The 20,437-nt window shown below is 41.6% G+C and overlaps 1 protein-coding gene across 2 annotated transcripts in view; it reads right to left on the bottom strand.

Moving 5' to 3' along the window:
- Positions 1 to 20,437, bottom strand: part of magi2b (membrane associated guanylate kinase, WW and PDZ domain containing 2b) — a 94,527-nt gene that overhangs the window by 18,132 nt on the left and 55,958 nt on the right. For both annotated transcript variants that reach the window (XM_085411951.1, XM_085411950.1), the window contains exons 7-11: positions 12,319 to 12,376; positions 11,290 to 11,411; positions 10,487 to 10,669; positions 6,042 to 6,571; positions 5,120 to 5,288 (exon numbers count right to left, since the gene is read on the bottom strand). In XM_085411951.1, coding sequence (XP_085268077.1) covers positions 5,120 to 5,288; positions 6,042 to 6,571; positions 10,487 to 10,669; positions 11,290 to 11,411; positions 12,319 to 12,376 — 1,062 coding nt within the window. The remainder of the gene's footprint in view (positions 1 to 5,119; positions 5,289 to 6,041; positions 6,572 to 10,486; positions 10,670 to 11,289; positions 11,412 to 12,318; positions 12,377 to 20,437) is intronic.

The raw sequence follows: 20,437 nt of genomic DNA, 5'->3' as shown, positions 1-20,437 counted from the left end.
TGGGATGTCAGGGGACGGAGCTGTGAACATGACCAGAGCTCCGTGCAGCTCTGGCAGTGTGCCCACGCTACAGTCAAGCAGTCAGACAACACACACACACAACACACACAGTCATACATGCAGAGGAAGTCTAGCACTGTGTCTCCGTTACAGAGGGCTCTAATGCACTCAGTCACATCTAAAATCATGTGGTCAGCCTAAATCTCACTGATGCTCTGCACAAAAATTCTTCATCTGAGAACTCGAACATGTTTAAACATTCCTGACATTTTGCACATCTGAGTCACTGTAAAGGACCTTGTCCCCTCTTTCACCCTGCAGAGAAGAGAGAGGCACGGAGAGAGCCGGAGAGCTTCCTGGTGTGTCAGGCTGATAGCCCCTGTGGGGTTGTTGTCTTGAGTTGTTTGACAGAAACTGGTGAGTTTGTGAGGAGATGGCATCTTTGGGGGAAGGGGTGGGGGGGTGGGGGGGTAATCTGCCACATTCAGCCTAGCATCTAGAAGGATATCTATTCAGAAAGATATACTTTGCAACTGTGTATCTACATGTGACTCTGCATTAGCGTGTGCATAAATGTTGTATCTGAAGCAGTGTTTTTGCAACGGCTGACCTCCAGGTGGCAGATGTTGGCTCTGCACGGTTGGGCCGCCACGGGGAGCATTGCAGCATTTGATCTGAGTGGCTCACATATACATCCACACATGCAGCGGCATACCCTGGTGTATTCTGTGTTCGTGCTGAAAGCACTTTAGTCATTTGTACTCATTTCATACAGACATCATCCTTATAGATCTCCAATTATTGCCAATAATGTATTCAAAGCAATCAGGACCTGCATGAAAATCAGCAAACCACCCAGCAGCACTTACATCAGACAGTCTGATGTATCAGGATCGCTAAGAACTAATGTCTTTGATGGCTTGTCAGGTCTGCAATCATAATTCGTGCCACACTTCAATTAATTAAACCTTAGACGCATAGGAGACTGATTGACTTCATTCCTAATTAAATACAATTCGCGAAAAGGGTGATGCAAACGAGGGCATCGCCATAATTCCTCTTTATTGTTTTGATATCATCTCAGAAACAAAGCATATTAACTCTGAACTCCTGGCAAATTATCTCTGGAGAAACTACAGACATAATGACAAAAACAAGCATTAAAATGTGAACTTCAAAGATGCTGCACGCCTCATTCAAAACACAATGAGCTCATGAGGTTTTCTCTTTAAACGGCTAAACAACAGAAGATGACTTTTGTTGTTCTTCACTTTCATGAGCAACAATGCTCCATATTTAACTGCTGTGTAGTTTAGTGTGTGTGTGTGTGTGTTTCAGGCAAATGGTATAGGCAGCCGGGGGGAATTATCAAGTCAAATGCTGACCTGTGACCTGAACACCTCCGAGAGAATCAGAGCAAGAGTACGTGTCAACAAATGCAGCTTCCACTGTGCAATTTTATTTCCTTGCAGGTGGCTAAACATACAGGAACTACAAAAAGTGGGAAAATAGCCACACTCCATGCGGTCCTGGCAGAACTGCAAGAATCTATACTTCAAGCTTCAACACCATGAAATTCTCCTCAGCCCCCTTTCTCGTCACCTTTATAACTCCATTTTGATTTATTTTCTCACACCAAGGGTGTGCGATTGTCTTCTCCCTTCACTGAACATGTGCAGGAGCATTATACGTGGAAAACAGCAGCTCATTGCAGGTATTGTGGAACCTCACTAGCCCCGAAATTTGTCAAAATACAAAGAGCCAACAGTCTAATAAGTCAGATTTAAATGCTTGTTTAATAGGATAAAAGCCTGTGCCATTGTGAGAAAGCAATGGAAGTTTTGCAATGGACAGGAAAACAGATCACAGCCAGTAATAAGACTCCATATATTCTCTTCTTGTCCCGCTTTCCTTCACCTAACATAACATCAAACTAGATTTGTATTCAGCAAAACGGTAAAAATGTGGTTTTGCAGCCCGTGCGAGCACAGTCAGTATATTCAGCCAAACAGCATCACACCATCCAGTTCATCCTGTTTGCCAGCTAGATGACACTCTCCAGTAATTTCTGTCCAAAGCACATTGCAGTAAAATAACTGCATTTGTTCTGAAGATGAGTGGCCTCAGTGGGGATGAAACTGCTTTCCCCACAACAGTGCCGGTGCCATCTGTGCCCAGAGTCGCGCTACACCTGACGGTGAGTTTAACGCCGCCTCTCATCCCAACTCCCCACTTCATTTTACATTTGATGTGCTGTATCTTAAAACTCCCTCCATGTCAAATCCCCCTCATGCCTCTCTGTTCTGTTTCACTGGAAAACATCGATGACATGTTGGTGATAAAGCTGCACTTGGAAACTGCTGAGAACACATGGTGCGATGCACAAAACACTTGGTGTGACATCTGCTGACACTTTTTTCCTGATCTGTAATATTGATGTGTATTCACTGGATGAGTCACCGCATATGAAATACACTAAACAACATATTGTTCATTGCATCCTTAGGTTATATCATTTCTAATAATCTGTCCTGCAGCCATTTGTACCTGCATTGATCAAATTTCCCCACGGTGGATATTAAAGTTTCATTTTCTTAACCGACACAATGTGAAATACATTTGAATTGTTTCACTTTTTATGAAATTCCCCCCTCCCCTGCCAACAGATAATTTGCACCAGACAAAATTATTCTTCCGGCTTCTAAAGTATTTATTATTCCAAAAATAAAATCTCATCTTAAGACCTGAATAAAATCCGAATAAATAGGCCGTGTTACTTGAACGAGTTTAAAAATAGAACAGGTCTCGAAATCATCATAATCAAAATCTCTTTAGCTCTTTCAGTGCTCACTGTCAACTCTACTTGACTTCTCTATTGCAAAGCTGCAGCTGGAGGTGACGATGCAAAGCAAAACGATGTTTGTGCACGTCAAAGCCAGAAACCAGCTTACATTTAGCGGGAAGCTGCTCTTGCACTGGACTCATCTTTAATTATTCTTCTGTTAAGTTATGAACGGTAACAAAATATCACATGTGATTCTGCATTAATTGGAGTGAAATCGTTTTTGTCACTGCAAACTTAAACAGTTCAAAGAGGGCATTAAAAGAGGAGAAACTTGCTGGACTTTCACTATAACCAATTTGATCATTCTGGCTAAAAACAGTAATCACAGTGGTGCAGTGGTTAGCTCTGCTGCCTCACACAACGATGGTTTTTGGTCAGTCTTGGCTCAGTCTTCCTGTTTTTATTACTACAGTCCAAAGACAAGCATGTGAGTCAAAACTACCCATGGACTTCTGTGTTTGCACCTTATGACGGAGTGGCGACCTAACCCGGTTGTAATCCAGCTCTGGTTCGGGTTCAGATGGAACAGGTGCCAGCCGTTGGCAATCCTAAAATGAATGGGTGGTTAAGAAAAGTGATGGATAGGTGGTTCCCAAAGTTTCCAAAAGCAGGATCAGAGGTAGAACATTTCCAGTGGCAAAATTCCCAGTTTAAGGGTGCTTTCACATCTGCAGTGCTTGTTCCGTTTAAACTGAACTCTCATTCATTTTTTCCCTTCGTTTGTTCAGGTGTGAACATAATAAACGGCCACACTGAGGCTCTTTGGAGGAGATGGTGAACTCCAGTGCAGTTTGTTTATGGTGCTAATGTGATCACAACCAACTACCTGGGGTACATTGCAAGTTTGAGCTAAAAAACTTTCTGTAGCCACTTATGCTTTGTATTTTCAATGCGGGAATGTTCAATAGATGTGCAAAGGTCTGTACGGGCAAGCAACCAGCTGGGAAATCAACTGAAATTCTCCATGTTCTCCGATAGTCCAAAATAGAGCTCCTTCTTCCTATATTATTTATATATTTATTTTGTTGCTTCTGCTCCCAGACACATCTGGCCAATGAGCGGACTGAACATTCTCACGTGATTTGTAATGACGCATTTTGGCTCGCTTTAAATTCATCTGGATTTTCTTCTGTGTGAAAAGAGACCAAATCACAGGGAAAATACCACCAGTTTACAAACTCATCAACTGATTCGGTCCAGAGTAAATTCAAGAGACAGACACTTTCTCTAGATTTTAGATTAGAGTTTAAAAAAATCCTTTTGATAAATCTCATAGCAGTTGTGCAAGTCTCAGGCTGCTTGAGGAGCTCCCATGAAGAAGAAGAGGCTCGTCCACGCCCCTCTTTTCCACTCCCCATTCATTTACAGCTTCTAGTTCGGCGAGTATCTGTTAGCTAAATGCAGCAGGGTGGCCTCTTATGCATTTATATGGCACGATTGCATTTCATTAACTTTGTGTCTTCTCTCCCCTGCAATTCATGTTTTATTGTGTTCTCTCCGTGTGCTGCCTCTTTTTCCCTTAAATCCAAGCCGTTGTGGCAGATGGCTGTACCTCCCTGACCCTGGTGCTGGCGTAGGATTCCTTCTGTTAAAAGGGTTATCTTTATAAAATTTGCTATAATATACTCTAATATTATATTAAGTGATTTGTTAGTTCAGTAAGTTTATTTTTATTAAGACTGGGCAGAGAAATCTGCCCGGCATATATTACTCATTACAGCTTTCCTAGTATCCAAAATGGAGGAAAAAGGAAAAATAAAACAACAAGAACAAAAAAAGTGTAAAAGTTATTTACACCTGTACCCATGTACCCAAATAGTTTTGTATATTATCTCTTTTGAAAGACATAACTGAATTTGACATATTCATTATTATGTCAGAGTTGTTCATTATTTCATCCCAACAACAAAAAGGTTTCTTTAATACCTTTTCCAAAAATATTTACCTGATAGTAGCTTCTCCTACATTACACTGACATTACAACTTCTTTCCTGAATTGAGAATAAAACCTTTGTGCAGTCTAAGAGTGACTTTAATTTTACTCTGAACAATATTCACATTATTTTCTAATAAAAAATTTGAAATTACTATTGTTATTTGACGCTATATGAATCAAACTAAGTTTAACTTTCACTTACTGTTCTGTTCTATTTGGGAAGATTTAAATTAGGTGCCATTTACAAGCTTTTTTTTATTTAGATTTGTTTTTGCAAAAAGAGTGTGTTTGTAGTGAGAAACAGTCAAAAGAAACAAGGTAAATGTTGTCTCTCTCACCTGTTCCTCCTCTCTGTATGAGGAGTGTTGCTTCTGCTCCCACAGGACACTCTTTGAGCATCTCCACCACTCGTCCATGTCCAGCTGCAGCCACTGACTGCTGGTTTACCTCCAGGATCAGGTCTCCTTCTACCAGCCCCGATGCTCCCTGTGAGCCCGCGTCTAGCACCTGCACCACATCATCATCCACCGTTACTATACTTGGCTTCATGGTACCTTCCAATCTCAAACATAAAACTGCTTTTGTAAACCACAATCAATAAAAATGGGTTACAGTGGAAAGCTGCAATTGCCCACAGTGGGACCTAAATTCTAAAATCTTCACCGCACATGTTGTACTGTTTAAAGATTTATAGGAACAGCCATCTGAGCTACTTCGATTCAAGAAGACTAAGAAATTCTTAAAACAAAAGGGGAAAAGCACAGATGCTGTCATGTTGGTGGAGACAGATATATATTGTGGTGCAGATGTTTTATTGTACACATACAACTGGGATGAGGATTAGCATCTGTCACATTCCCAATCAGCGACTCTAATTTATATCTGTTCCTTCTTTCCAGGTATTTAAGTATGCAGGGTGGGAATTTTTTCCCCCCTTTTTGCTCCACACCTTCCGGAGACTCGATTCGTACCACATTAGTAGATAGCAAACCCAACACAGGGTGAGCTCACTTTGTTCTTCTTATCTCGATCTCTTTCTACCACGTTGTGTTGACCAAATTAAATTTTCTCTGACCTGCTGTCGTAACTCTACTTCAAGTTTAATTTGTAAGTCAGCTCGACTATTTTAGCCGACTGTGGAGAGTTTGCACTTGAAAGAACACATTTAATTCCTGAAATGCTGAATGAAAATTACAATTAAAATATTAAACAGGTCTGAAGTCGTTCACTGATTGAGGAGGCGGCGTTGGGACACTTCACCTGTTTAACTCGCTGACCGGTAGGACTGTCGGCGATGGTGAACCCAAATCCTTCTGCTCCTTTCACCATGGTAACTGTTAGCAGCTCTGCCCCTTGTGCTGTTGCCCCGGCAACAGCCCCAGTCCCAGAAGAGGCCATTGACACGTTGTCATTGTGAGGTGTGAGCGCCGATGCCGAGCCGGGCGTGGTGGGCGGCAGGGATGAGCCGTCCAGATGTGTGTCTCCGGGATGGGAAGCTCCAGCCTGGGCCAGAGCCTGACCAGGAAGCTGGGAGCTCAGCGACAGGTACTCCAGGTACGGGTCATAGCTGCCGCGACCATTCACCACCAGTGGGCGGTGCTCCAGCCCAATGGGCGTCAGGGAAGCGCTGGCCGCACCGCTTGGGTCCTCGGGGTCGAAGGGCAGGGGATACCCTCGACAGAGCACGAGGGTCACGCTCTGACCGATCGGTACAGACTGGAAAAGTTTGACCACATCGGCGTGCGTCGTGCCAAGCACGCAAATGTCATTAATGTAGACGATGACATCACCTGAGGGAGGAGACAGGAGCAGCCTCAGTCACATGGCAGAATGTCACAGTAGATGCAGAGAAAACCAAAAGATCTGTTGTCAGCGGCTCATGTATGACATAGTGTGCAGTAAAAATAAAGGTCTCATCTCTCTGTGGCATCAGAACAAGTTCGCCTCTCAAAAGTGCCACACAAGTATCATGGTATCAGTCCACTGCCACAGCAGGCGACCAAAGTGTATGTGCGAGACAGAGAGATGAGACAGGGGTCAGAGTCTTGATGAGTATGATTCGTGCAAATTGACAGAAAATCTCAAAAATTCAAATGTGTAAATACCTACAGTCTCATGCACTGCGCATTATAACCCTCTGACTCCATCTCACAGTCGAAAACCCAAAATGCGTGAGTACCATTGTTTAAAAGATTGTGTGTGTATATGTGTGTGTTCAGTTTCCTTCAGCACACCCATCCTGGCTGGTGGTGTCTCCTCAGTATTAGAACTTTAGATTGCTCTGCCTGGTTGATTGATAACATTGTTATTGGTGTGCAGAAAAAAAAAAGAGGTGAAATAACTTCACAAATACGACACTAGATACTCCGTCATCTCTGCTGTAGTTTGAACGTGCGGAAAGTTATGGATTTCAGCTTTAAATCCACAGCCCCATGACAAATACAGCTGCCTCAAATCCTCTATTTCACACTTCTAGCGGCGCTCTCTGTCACACATGCAGACACGCACACATTCCTATGAGCATATGCGCACACACAAACATACACCATACATGTCGCATGCACAATCGTACACAATCCCTAAGAGCAATGCTGCACAGCTCAAATAGGCCAGCTAATCTCAGCCAGGGAGTGTCTGCGTGCAACTGTGTGCGAGTGTGAATGTGAATGTGTGTGCGCTCTGGCAATGTCACAGAGCGTAGAGGAGCAAGTTGGAGAGAACAGAAATCAGAACAGAGAGAGAGAGAGAGGAGGGGGGGAGGCTGACAGACCAGGAGAGAGGAAAAACCAGAGAGGTAGAAAGAGAACATGGATGAAAACACACTGAGGCTGAAAACAGAGGAGAAGTGTCAGATGACATGGTTAGATAAGGAAGCATAATAAAGGGTAAGCTGCAGAGACAAAGAGAGATGGAGATAAAACAGAAAGAGATAGAATCCAGATAAAAGAGAAACTGATAGGCAGAGGGAGAGACATAAAAGCACAGAGCAGGAGCTGAAAGCAGGAAGGAGGAATCCCAGCTCTGAAATGAGCTCTAAATGAGCAGTTTAGGCACCGGCCGTGCCAGGCATGAGGCCAGCTCGCAGGTTCGGAAGAGAGCACACATGAAGCTTGTCCTCCTCTGATCCTGTGACGGTGGCTTACTGGGATTTTTCTAGCATTGGCTTTTTATCTTAAACCTAAAAACTGGCTTTTGCGTGTGAAGTTTAAAATAACCTATGGAATCTGCGTTTTCATCCTCAACAACATACTGGTAATGAACTGGATTTAGGACTTTATTCAAGGACACCAGGAATGAAAACACACACTGGCTGCTCCGAGGATCCAATCTGTACCTCTCCACACACAGCAATGCAGGTTCTTTCCAGCCACTAAGCGAGCCACGTGAGACAGCATTGCTGCTCGTTTGTGTTTACGAATCAAAGCACAAACACATGTCTGGGGGTGTCTGACACTGGTACACCTGTGTACAAATTATTTTACCAGGACTGTTTGTGTTCCTGCTGTTTGGCTATCAAGGCAGATTGAATCTCCTAATGAAGTAGGTGGTGTGTGGGCTGATGTCAGTTATGGCCAATCAAACCTTTTTTCTCTCCATCTTATTAAAAGGAAGATGTTACAGTGCACTGACAGAGGACAGGGTGTACTGGGAGGAAACTGGAGTCCTTGTCTGGGACGTACAGTGCCACAGGCATAAATATAGGGCATCCCAAATATGCCAACAAGGACAAATGATGCCCATGAATTCTTATTTGTGTGGATGTGGAAACAATAGCAATAGATTTTAAATTTCCAGGAATCTTGGGGTACACAGGCAATTTTTTTCACTATATTGATATCATTTATTATACATCACAGGGGACTTATAATAAATGATAACTGGACTTGAATTGGATTTGAGAGAAACTGAAGAAGACTTTAATAAAGAAAAACACAGGAATCACGGGAAGAAAACGACATTGACCTTAATAACGCATGCTCGTATAAAAAACCGAGACAGAGAGCTGTATATTTTGCCACAGAGGACCAACTGTGCCTCCTATTGGTATTTTGTATATGACTGTAAAAGTCCTTTTAGATGTGGGTATGTTACAGGTATGGTTGATGGAAAGAAAATAGCCTGCGCTACTTGGAATCAACTCGCAACTAAACACATTTATATTATTGTGCTCTTACGACCACTCCACCATACATTCATATTCATATAGTGCTTTATTCTATGCACTGTACGCGGATCATGAGGAACAAACCATTACCATTAGTTTTGAAAATGTCCAGAACTGAAGTCATTGTGGAGAAAAATCCACAAATATTTATAATCAGTATTTAGGACCACAACTCCATTTGATGCCAAGACAGTGTAGCTACTTCATGAAGCTACTACTTATCTGGGTTCATGTCATTCCCCTAACCCGAGCCTGGCCCCAGGATAGGTAAACCGGACCCTTTTTTTGTCATCATGGGGGTTTTCAGAATCAATCTTTCTCTGTTCTCTCATCCAGGACCAATTTGCCCTGGGAGACCCTACAGCATAGCTCCTGGGATCACTGGAATGCGCAAACCGCTCCACTGTGATAAGGTTTCGATTCACACGGGAACACTCAAACTAAAGAAGACAAATACTTAATGAGAGTACTACTTGCTGAAGCCGCCACAGCCTGATGCACCACAAATTGAAAATTGGTTAAAAATCCTTTATGACACCTACATAATGGAACGACTGTCCTTTTCTTTAAAACTACAGCAGGATAAGTTTAAGGACTTGTGGCCAAAATGGATTGCATTTATCACCCACTTAGACCAGGCTTAACCTAACTGGAGGGGGCACTTATATTTTTGTTGAGATGGAAACAGTGACACTTAAAACTTGTGTGTGTATCGCAACAGGAATAGAGAACGAGGAGAAAAAGTGCAACCACCTTGTAACATATTGTAAAGTTATACAGAAAAATTGAGAAATTAACACAATGCCATGGTACCATTTTCTTAATCTATAGTTTAATGACTGTAGAATTTAAGCTGCACGCTGACATATATTTTATTCAGTATTGTATCTTCTACATGAAAAAAGAAAATAAATCTATAAATCTGACGAAGCTGAGGCTGCACACATGCACAACCTTAATATCTTTTTATCTTTTAATATTTCTTAAGGAACAATGATCTCTCTACTGCACTTTAGAAGGTATACGGTGTTGAAATACTTGTTACAGAAAACTACTGACTTTGACTTTTGAAGAGAGTTTTGAAAAGACTTGAATACTTAAGAACGTAAAGTAATTCACCCAATCGTCCAAGATCTCTGTGCGCACTGCTATCGGGATCTAAATGGGTGCTCTTTATGCTACGAAATCTCTGGATTTGTTCTGACTTTTGTTGCTAAAAGTTACACAGTAACTCAAAAATGCACTGAATACTAACACTGCTGTTTTCTGTGGATTTTTTAGGAACCAGACATGTTGACAGAACCTGCCAACAGACAGGTAAAAATTCAAACTCCTGCCAGCAAAAAGCTTTCTGTATTTGATCTGCCATGAGAAAAAAATAAAGGTCCATAACACTGAGGTGTCACAGTAATGAGGGAGTGCTTAAACATTTCTACAAACATTACACTATCAGCAGTGACAGCGGTGACAGCTTGCAGTTTGTTTAAACCTCAATTTATTTTGAAACCAGTTGTCAAAATTGCACGCTACATATAATTACCTGTGTCCATTTTTCCATCCTGAGCAGCAGGTCCATCTGGTATTACGCTCTTCACTTGCAGGAACTCGTCGGGCTCGTCGCCTCCTATAATTGTAAAGCCAAATCCCATGTTGCTCTTCTGCAGGGCTGTCGATAGGAAGGTGCCCTTCAGCTGGGTTGGGTCCCTCGTAAACAATGGCTTCTCTGCATTTGGATAAAATTGTGAGGGACAAATTTACACCATATTTTTATTTCTAGAACTGTTGAACATTGTGTTATTGAGTCATTTTTTTTTGCTTTTACGTGATTTATTCAGCACTGGATGCATCTATTGTAATTTTTTTCTTAATGCCAAAACTTGAGGATACAATATCCTGATAATCTCGCTGGAGAAAAGCAGTTTTTACTCAGATGAAGGAGTAATAATGTCCTGCTGTAGTATGTCATCATACGCATGCCTGGATATGACCACTAGGGGCCTTAGGGCTGGCATGTTCTCTGTCCCCTGCACTGCCTGTGATTTCCATTCGACCCTGTACACTGTGACACTGTTAATCTGCCCCATCAAACACTCGTGAAACAGCCCACTCTATGACATAAGCCGTGAAAAGAGGAATAAAATGCAAAGTATTCAATCCAGAATTTCAGCACTGGAGGGAAAATGTGTAATTATTTCAAAAATGCATTAGCGTGAGATGGCCTCAAGACCAAGGTTATGTGCTACAGACATTCTTTCTGCAGTCATGGCATTTTCATATTTGTGCAACTGCGTGAGCCTGTCAGCATGTTTTCATGTAAGTACTGGACACGGTGTGGAATTGTACCTCTGTAAATTGTAGGCAGCGGTAGAGCAGAGAGTCCCTGGCTCTGCATCTGCCTCTGCTGCTCCAGGCGTCTCTTGGCTTCCAGGACCGGGTTCTCAAACTGAGTCCTTCTATTGATGTGACTGTAAATACAGTGCATTGTCACAAATTATGAACAAGGACAGATTAAAGCCTCTCTGAAAGCCAACAGAAATACCACAGTGCAATGCTTTATTAGAAATGTGTTCACAGCAATCATGCTTTTATTTTATATTTTTGTGAACCTTGTATTCAGAGGTATTCAAGTGCCAAAAGTGAGTGCTCATTCATAAAAAAAAATAGCAGCTTTCCACGTTTTAAATCACCAACATTTAAAAATCTGCTGAGTTAAATAACTCCTTTTTGAAGGAAAGGGTTGTTAGTCTTGCTGAGAGCCCAGCTCTTAGTCAAATTTTCAGCTGCTGTTGCTAGTAAATATTAGCACTCTCCTCAAGTAAAAACAGCAGAAGGATGGAGATAAATTGCCAGAAAATATCTGTGGAACATGTTTCTGCTGGATGTAAAACTAATGTCTGGCAGGTGTTTGCAACCACGATCACTGTAACAGCTTAACAACACAAAGCTAGTTTATCTAGTCTGTAATTCTAACTCCATCTACAGTTTGTTAAAATTTAATAATGCATTAAATTTCATGACTATGGTTATGACTTGGGTGTAAAATATAATTCCTTTAGTAATTCTTAGGTGCAATTAAATTATATAAATAAGCACATTTTGTAAATTAATGACAAAACAGAAACAGCAGCCTCTTAAAACTGTATCTGAATAAAAAGAGCAACAAAAAAAAGTGTGTTTGTCATATAACCTGCAGGACAGACCTCATAAGCAAGCGCTTTACTTTAAAGCTTTAATGAAATAGCTGTAATATATGAAAAAGAAATGGGAATTGAGTCATTTATAATTCATAACGAGGCGTTGTAGCGCATGGAAATGCATTTCCTGTTTTACTCCAGAGTGGCTGGTTTATCCAAAGACAACGGGGAAACTTACTCTACGTAGTAGCTGCCGTAGATGGGGTCATCTATCTTCTCCCAGCCGTAGGGCAGCTCTGAGGGGAAGAAAAACCAGATAAGGGAAATGAAGTCAGTCAGTGCTGAGAGCTGAGGGAAGGAAGGTAGACTCTAAATTGAACCACTGAGGGGAGACGGCATGAATCTCCGAGCTCACAGCTAGACGCTCCCAAGCGCTCCTTTAATAGACAGACAGCACTTCGATCTGCAGTGGTGGCTTCTTCATGGAGACGCGAATCACAACAAAGACGTCAGCCCAAAACAGGGTGGGAGGAAAAGAACATTTAAATCATCTGACACCTCGGCCTGCCTTCTTTCTCTTTTCTTTCTCCGCCTGTTATCGTGAGCACAAATCCTTCAAGGCCAAATATCAACAACATACTACTTCATGTTTGTCTCCTTCACCCACCCACTTGTTTTCGCCTTGGACAGCTTCCGTGGCTGTTGTGTTAATTGTCTCCTCCTCTCCCTCCTCTGGTTCTGTTCCCTTCTCACTTCATCCATCCCTTCGCTGATTTATCTCTCCTCTCTCTATTATAAAGGAACTGGGTCAAGGCGCTGCACAAACTCCTGTACTCAATGCCGGTTTTCTTCTAATTTACTTCTAACTTTCCACTGTGGTGCACAATCATGCCAAACACACCTTGTACAACATGTTGTTGTGAGCTCCCTCTGCCGGTTTTTGCAAAATTCAAGATGTTTTGGTTTTCTGGTTTAGCACTCAGCTTGCAGGAAGCTATAAGAAACACAAGGGTGGGTTTAAATTGCACTATAAGATTGAGCTAACATAGAAAAACACACACACCTACTCAGCAACAGTCCATCTGTTTCCCTCCCACTCAGACATATACCGGATATATAGCATGTCTCATTAGCATTAGTGCTCTTGAAGTGTTCATCCTATTTCTCGTATTATTTATCTTCGGGTCTTAAATAGTCTCATTCGTGTAATTTATAGCTGAAACCTGTGAAAAACTAAGTACACCCCATGATTCAGTAGCTTATACAACCAGCTTTGGCAGCAATAACTCTAAGTAATCGTTTTCTGGACGACTTCATCAGTCTCTCACATCATTGTGGAGGAATTTTGGCTCACTCTTCTTTACAACATCAGTTCATTGAGGTTTGCAGGCATTCGCTTAAGGTCCCACCACAGCAATTCACTCAGGTTGAGTCTGGACTTTTGACTGAACCATTGCAACACCTTGATTCTTTCCTTTTTCAGTCACTGTTGTAGACTTGCTGCTGTGCTTGTGAGCAGTGTTCTGTTGCACAACCGATTTTGAGCCAAGCTTAAGCTTTTTTCCAGATGGTCCCACATTTGACTCTATAATACTTTGACATGCGATGAGAATGGTGGACTTAATGACTCAAAGTGCAGCTGCCGTGTAACAAGCCCAAGTCATCAGCACCGTGCTGACGACTGTTTGTGTTTTGGCTACATTTTAAATACTTGTTCACTCTTTTTCTAATTCTGCTGTCATGAAGTTTAACATCTAACATGCTAACTGAGGCCTGCAGAGTCTGAGATTTAGCTCTCGGGTATTTTGAGTTTCCCTGATCACTACACGGTCTGACCTTGGGATAAATTTATTGGGACGTCCACACCTGAATGCGCCAAACCAGCAAACTGCCAAAACTTACTGATGATCAGTTAACCAAGTGCATTTGATTAGCAGCGCTTGGTTGGTGCTTACCTGCTTAATTTCTAGCAGCAAGGTTGTACTTAGTTTTTCAGAGGACTGCATGGAGTCTAGTGAAAAAATGCATTTTTCACACGACTGTAGACGGTCACTTTCCACCACTAATAAAGCAAAGGTGATGAACAAAGAACGAAACTACTGTCACACAGATTACAGATGAGGCTAGAAGAGAAGCACCGAGGGAGGCGAATAAAAACATGGGCCTAGTGTGTGTGTAACGCTGTTGCATTTGTAATGGAAAGGTGTGTGGCTGTGGTGTGTGTGTGTGGTCAGAGGGCCCGGTGGCGCCAGTGTCCGGCAGCCTCGCCTCTGTCAGTGCGCCCCAGGGCGGCTGTGGCTACAATGTAGCTTGCCATCACCAGTGTCTGAATGTGTGTGTGAATGGGTGGATGACTGGATATGTAAAGCGCTTTGGGGTCCTTAGGGACTAGTAAAGCGCTGTATAAATACAGGCCATTTACCATTTAACGCTGTTGCATTTGTAATGGAAAGGTGTGTGGTTGTGGTGTGTGTGTGGGTTAGCGGTTTTGCTTTATACCTCACTTGTTTGCACAACAGTTTCAAGACTTGGTTTTTAAATTTAGGACTGACCAAAATGTATTTCTAGCACTGACTATTAAAATCTGTAAAGCACAAAAAGTTTAAAACAAGTTCCTGGGCTGATAATAATTTTATTTGTTTGGTGATCAGGTTCTTTGGTCAACTTTAAAAGTCCCCCTGTAAAAATATAATTGTTATAATTGTATTTACATAAAATATCTTAGTTCAAAACATCAAAATTTTCTCATGATTTTACAGATTATTTATCCTGTAAAGAATTTTGTAATGTAGTAAAACTTCTGTGAAGCACAAGAGTTTCCACACTCAATAGTTTTTATAACAAAAACCAATCAGTCGATGTGTGTACATGCTGCTTTATAGATTAATTAATAATGTGAGGTCATTTATTGATTCTGCCTCTAAGCAGAAGAACGTTTCATTAAATTTGGAGGAAATTTGTGGAAATTGTTGTGAAAACACTGAACATAAAACAATATATTTAGATTTCTCAAAGCAACATAAGAGCACATAACTCAGGTATTAAAAGAGACATTTTTTTAACAGTACAAATCCGAAACACAGCCTGACCCACTTAAAGAGTCACACACCCACCCACACCCACCATCAGTCCTATTATTTTTACAATTATTTGGTCCGTGTGATACTGATACAGCGACATCATCCTCCCGCGTTGTAATAAAATTATGAACAGATCTGTGATGTAAATATAAATAATCCGTGTGTGAATGTGTCAGTCTGTGTGTGTGTCCTGCTGCTGAGCATGCTGACTGTGCAGCCCAAGGTGAAAGGGCTGCACGCCTCAATTATCGTTCCTCTGCTTTACTGTTTGCTCAAGCCGCCCGTGCCGCACCGCCATTACCGTAAATGACCCTTCTCATCCTCGAGGTGAAAAAGCCTGATGGATTCATACTTCAAACCACCTTAAATTCCTTACCACCCTGTCCACGAGCCACCTTAAATGTCAGCCTAAGTCATCCACTAGTCGCTTTCCCTCCCCCTGAACTGAAAGGGAGACAGTTTCCATGGAAACCACCAGTGGAAGTCTTTCTTTTTTTTCCCCCCCTCGCCCGAGCTGAGGGCTCTGTCTTGTCTCTATTTCCTGCCGCGGCAATACAGAGAGCGAGGGGTGTGTGTGTGTGTTTATGTGTGTTTTTAAGCATTCAATCGAGTCAGTATTTGCGGTGTGCGCGCGTGTATGTGGGGGAAGTGCGTGTGTGTATTAAAAATGGCTGAAATGTGTCATCATCTCTGACATTAAATCAAATTCCTCGTGTGTCTGAATATAGCGTGAGCATTGAGGGGGCTCACTTGTGTTTGCTCATTAGTGTGTATGTGTATTGCTGTGTCTCTTGACATAAAGTCTAATTGTGATTCCTCTGCATTAGATGACTCATCTTCCCTCTCACAAAACGTCTCTCTGACCAACAGGAAGCCACGAGCAGATACAATGAACTCATCTGACTCATCTGACAACAAAGAAGCCAACAATGACTTCAAGAATAAACTCAAAGAAATACAAATTCCACAAGATTTCCATGTAGGGCTGCAAAAAAGGATTTTCAACATCATTCTAACTAGAAATTATATTTGTAATGACAGATAAATCATTCGATTTGCAGCATCAGCAAAATAGTAAAACCTGGCATATTAAAACTAATTATCTGACCAACAGCAGAAACTAAAAAACTGGAAAAATCTCCCAGATGAAGACTCCCTCTTAAAAAACTAAGTAGAACTGTGAGAATTTTTCCTCAGGTGCATTTTTTAAACCATTTTGCAGTCTAGCTCTAGACAGCATAGACAGAAAATACAAAAGAGCTGTCAAGACAGAAACATATAAAACAGTGATTGCAGAAAAATGAGAGTGAAAAGATGAGAAAACTCAAGACAGAGAAATGGTCGTGGTCCAGACATGACTCAGTGTAATAACAGTGATGAAACTCTGAGGTAACATTTTTAGCGTCGCTCTCTGAGAGTGTGCTCCAGCGCTCTTTGTATGCAAGCCTGAACCCATTTCCATCTATCGCAGCTAGCTGCAAACACGGTTTTGACACTGTGACGTTGGCCTTAGTGAGAAATCCCGCCTCTGAATGACAATAAACAGTATGTTTTTGTCGACAGCGCTGGGATTACTTGGAAACTGACGCAGGGATTGAGTGCGTATGTAAGGCAGAATTCAAAACAACTCTTGGAGGGACTTGAAGCTTGTCCTGTTTTTTCCTGCTCTGAGCGAGAGAAGGGATATGTGCTTGAGTTATGGAACAAAAGACTAATTGACAAAAAGAACCAGATCTGAGGTGACAAGCCTTTGAACTCTGGGATTGAGTCTCAGCAAATACATACATTACAATGCACACAATGATTGTAAATTTGTGCAAACACATAAAGCACAAACAGCCATCTTCTCAAACTCAGCCAAAAAATGCAGCATGGGAGCAAAAGAACGCAGAGAGGCTAAGTGAAGGGAAAGGGAATAGCGAATGAGGATATGAAATGCTCAAGGAAAGTGGAGCAAAAAGACCAGACGTGGAAGCAACGGAAAGGGAATAACAAGAGGGAAGAAGGAAGAAAAAAAAGCACTGATGAAAGTGTGTCTGAATATTTTTCTGTTTCCTGCCTGAGGCTATGAGACTCTGGGAAATCCTTCAGGCAGAGGGGCAGTTAAAAACAGCACCACCTCTTCTTGATGTTCCCATCCCACATTTATTGTTTTATTCACGCCCCTTGCATAATTTGATATCCTTGCTTTCATGCATATTTTATCATCTGAAAATTACATGTCCATTAAAGTGGGCAAAAATGGAAAAATGCTTTTAAATTATCACATTTTACAGCGGGAGCACCAAGGTATTGCACAAACATCAAAAATTTGGCAGAACATTATATCACCAAGAGCTACAGGAGACCATTACAAAAAAAAAAGAACAGTGCGAGTAATGTAAGGATGGGGATGCTGGATTAAACTACTACATATCCTTCTGTCATCCCATGTGCTTGCTTAGCTGTTTATACCAAAAAAGAAAATTTCCTGGCATCTAAACCTGTTTTCTGGAAGACATTAATTCATAGGTGCTGTGAGAGGACGTGATGTGTCATCCAGGGCCTTCACAAACGCTCTGCTAACAGTCTTTGATCCAAATTCCTCTGCCAGTAGTGATTACTTAAGCATTAAATTCCTTTAACAACTGCTTCCTCCGAAGACGGAAACAGGCACAGCAAAAGATTAAAAAAGAAAAAAGATAACTCAACTTCACACAGTGAAGGCAAAAAGAAAGAAACTGAAAAGTAAAATAAAGTGTCAAAAACTGCAGTTTCTTAAATGGCCACTAGAGGGTGACTCTACTAGCGCGTCAATCCTCTCGAAAAATAGTAGTGTGCAAAAGTCTTGAGCCAAAATGGGTGTCTTCAATTAAGTTCTGCTGGTTTCTTGAAGGGCAGTCTTTGGATGTTGGCTGCTTTTTGTTCCATTTTGCATCCAGAAAAACCCACTCTGTCAGTGTGGGGTTTATCCATGTATGTTTGGGATCATTGTCATGCTATAAACGATGCTATAGCCAATCAAATGGCTTCCAGATAGTGTTGCATTGCCTCCACCATGTTTTACACTCACTGTTGTACCTGAAAGTCCAGGTGCAGGTCAGATCTGTGTCAGGTCTTCACACAATATTTTTTCCTATTTTTTAAGAACATGACTTTCAGATACTGTTCTTCTGCTCTTTTTTAATATCCCTGGCACTTCTTTTGTCCTCCACTTGTCCAGTTTCCTAATTTTCTAAAGACACACTGCACACCATCCTGAGATATACCAGGTTTTCAGCTAACAGGTTTTTTTTTGTGGGGGGGGGATAAAAAAAACCCAAACAGTTTTATGCCTGTCAAACAAACTGTGTTATGTTTGGCATTTTTAAGCTGTCTGTTAATTTAAGTGCCTTTTTTTACGCTTCAATGACTCAAAGGTCAGTGCTAAGTGGCTTAACAATCAAAAAACATTTCTCTGAAAATGGTAAGGTGCAAGGACTGGACTGAAAATGAGTGAAAAAGCAACCAATGTCCAAAGAACTACTTGCAAGACCTGCAAGTCTGGAGAACTATTGTTCATGACTTTAAAAAAACTAAAAGAAAGTCTTCTTCCTTTAGGGGCAGGCTCGAGAGTTTTGCACAGAAATGTATGTAAATGTTTTTAAAAAAGACAAAAAAAAGATGGCGACACCGAAATGTTAGACTTGAAGGTTCATTAGAGTTTCTCCCAAACCACTGGGAGGCGCCACTTTGCCTACGTCCACTTTTACATACAGAGCATGAAACTAATTTTCAGTGAGAGATTACATGGAGCTCCATAAGCTATTGCTAAACACAACAGGACCTGATGCCTTTCTAAAAGATAAAGTCGTAATCGGATCTGACAGAAACTTTACAGACATCCTCCACAGCAAAGCTAAAGTACTGTCAGCCATGTTCGTGAAAAGAGTCTGAACCAACAACTTATTGTGTGTGTGTGAGAGAGAGTAAGAGCCAGTTTGTGCAGAGCTGAGCGCCGTTATTAGAATTCCTGTCACAGTCTGGGCCTTTACTGGGAAGAGGAAGAGCGATAGCGAGGCAGAGAGTGAGGGAAAGACAGGAGAAACTGAAGAGAGAGACTGAAAGGGGAGAGAGGGGGAGATGTGAGGTGAGGGAGAGGACTGAAGGGATGAAGAACAGAGGAGAGGTAGAAGGTATCGATTTAGAGCTTGCTCTGGCGGATCACATCACAAACTAATTCAGTGGCCGGCTGTGACAGCAGCAGGGACGTTAGATCACCTTATCGTCATACATCTCATCACGCTGTATCACCACTGCGCTTCAATGTGTAGCAGAATAACGGATGCAAATCTTTCCTAAAAATTTCTGTGTTGTCAGAGTCGATTTTTGCTTTGCTTCATTAAAACTGCTTCTAAACAAACCCCAAAGATAATGATGCTGACACGTATAAAGAAAAGGCAGCAAATCAATAAATTACCTAATCTGACCAGCTAATAAACTGTACCTTATTCTTCTCTCGTCCACACATCCACACACACCATTCTCGTGCTCTAAACACGAGGGCCACAAAATCGTAAACAGGTTAGAGAGGACTAATAACACACCGTTTTTGAGACCTTTGTTTCTTCCTTCCTGGACAGACGTTGCTGCTTTGACCTCGAAACATTTATTCAAGACAGAGAGTGACAGGTCAGGTCAATGCTCCCCGACAGTGAACATATCACGAGAGTCAAACACACCAAAAGGTTTCGGAGCTGCTACACTGGACCAGCCAAAACGTATTCATCCTCAGTGGCAAATAATCCCAAAGAAATACACTTTTTGCTCCTGTTTGAGTAATGTTTGCTAAAAACTGCACTGCCCAGCTTTTTTAAGATAACAAATTGGCCCTTTCGCCAACAATAAATCTCCATAGGTAATTTGTTTGTAAAAGATTTATGTCTTTACTAGAGCAGCTGAACTCTCCAGACTTTAAAACACAATAAACTGTGTTTTATACTGGAGTGATACATTCTGAAGCACACAGTTATGGTTACAGGCCAGTCATTTTTATTCGAGGTCTTAATTTAATTTAATTTATTTTTAATTATTGAGTTGTTTTGTTCAGTTAATGATGACAGAAAATAATAACTGAAGCATTTCATTCCCTTTGGAACCTTTGGCTCATTCTCAGGCCGTCTGAATACAACCTGCCCTGCTCCATGTGTGAAGTTCATTTTTCCCATCTGTCCCCGCTTTAGTCCTCACACAATGTAAAGGCATCGTGGACCTGGATCTTCAATGTGGTCTCATGATTTACTCTTTTGGAATGTGTGG

This window comes from Rhamphochromis longiceps, linkage group LG7 (assembly GCF_057381845.1).
Source record: "Rhamphochromis longiceps isolate RC_006_pf linkage group LG7, R_longiceps_female_GT1.1, whole genome shotgun sequence".
Taxonomy (NCBI): domain Eukaryota; kingdom Metazoa; phylum Chordata; class Actinopteri; order Cichliformes; family Cichlidae; genus Rhamphochromis; species Rhamphochromis longiceps.
Note: the sequence above shows the minus strand (reverse complement) of the source record. Positions and strands in the feature narration are given on the sequence as shown.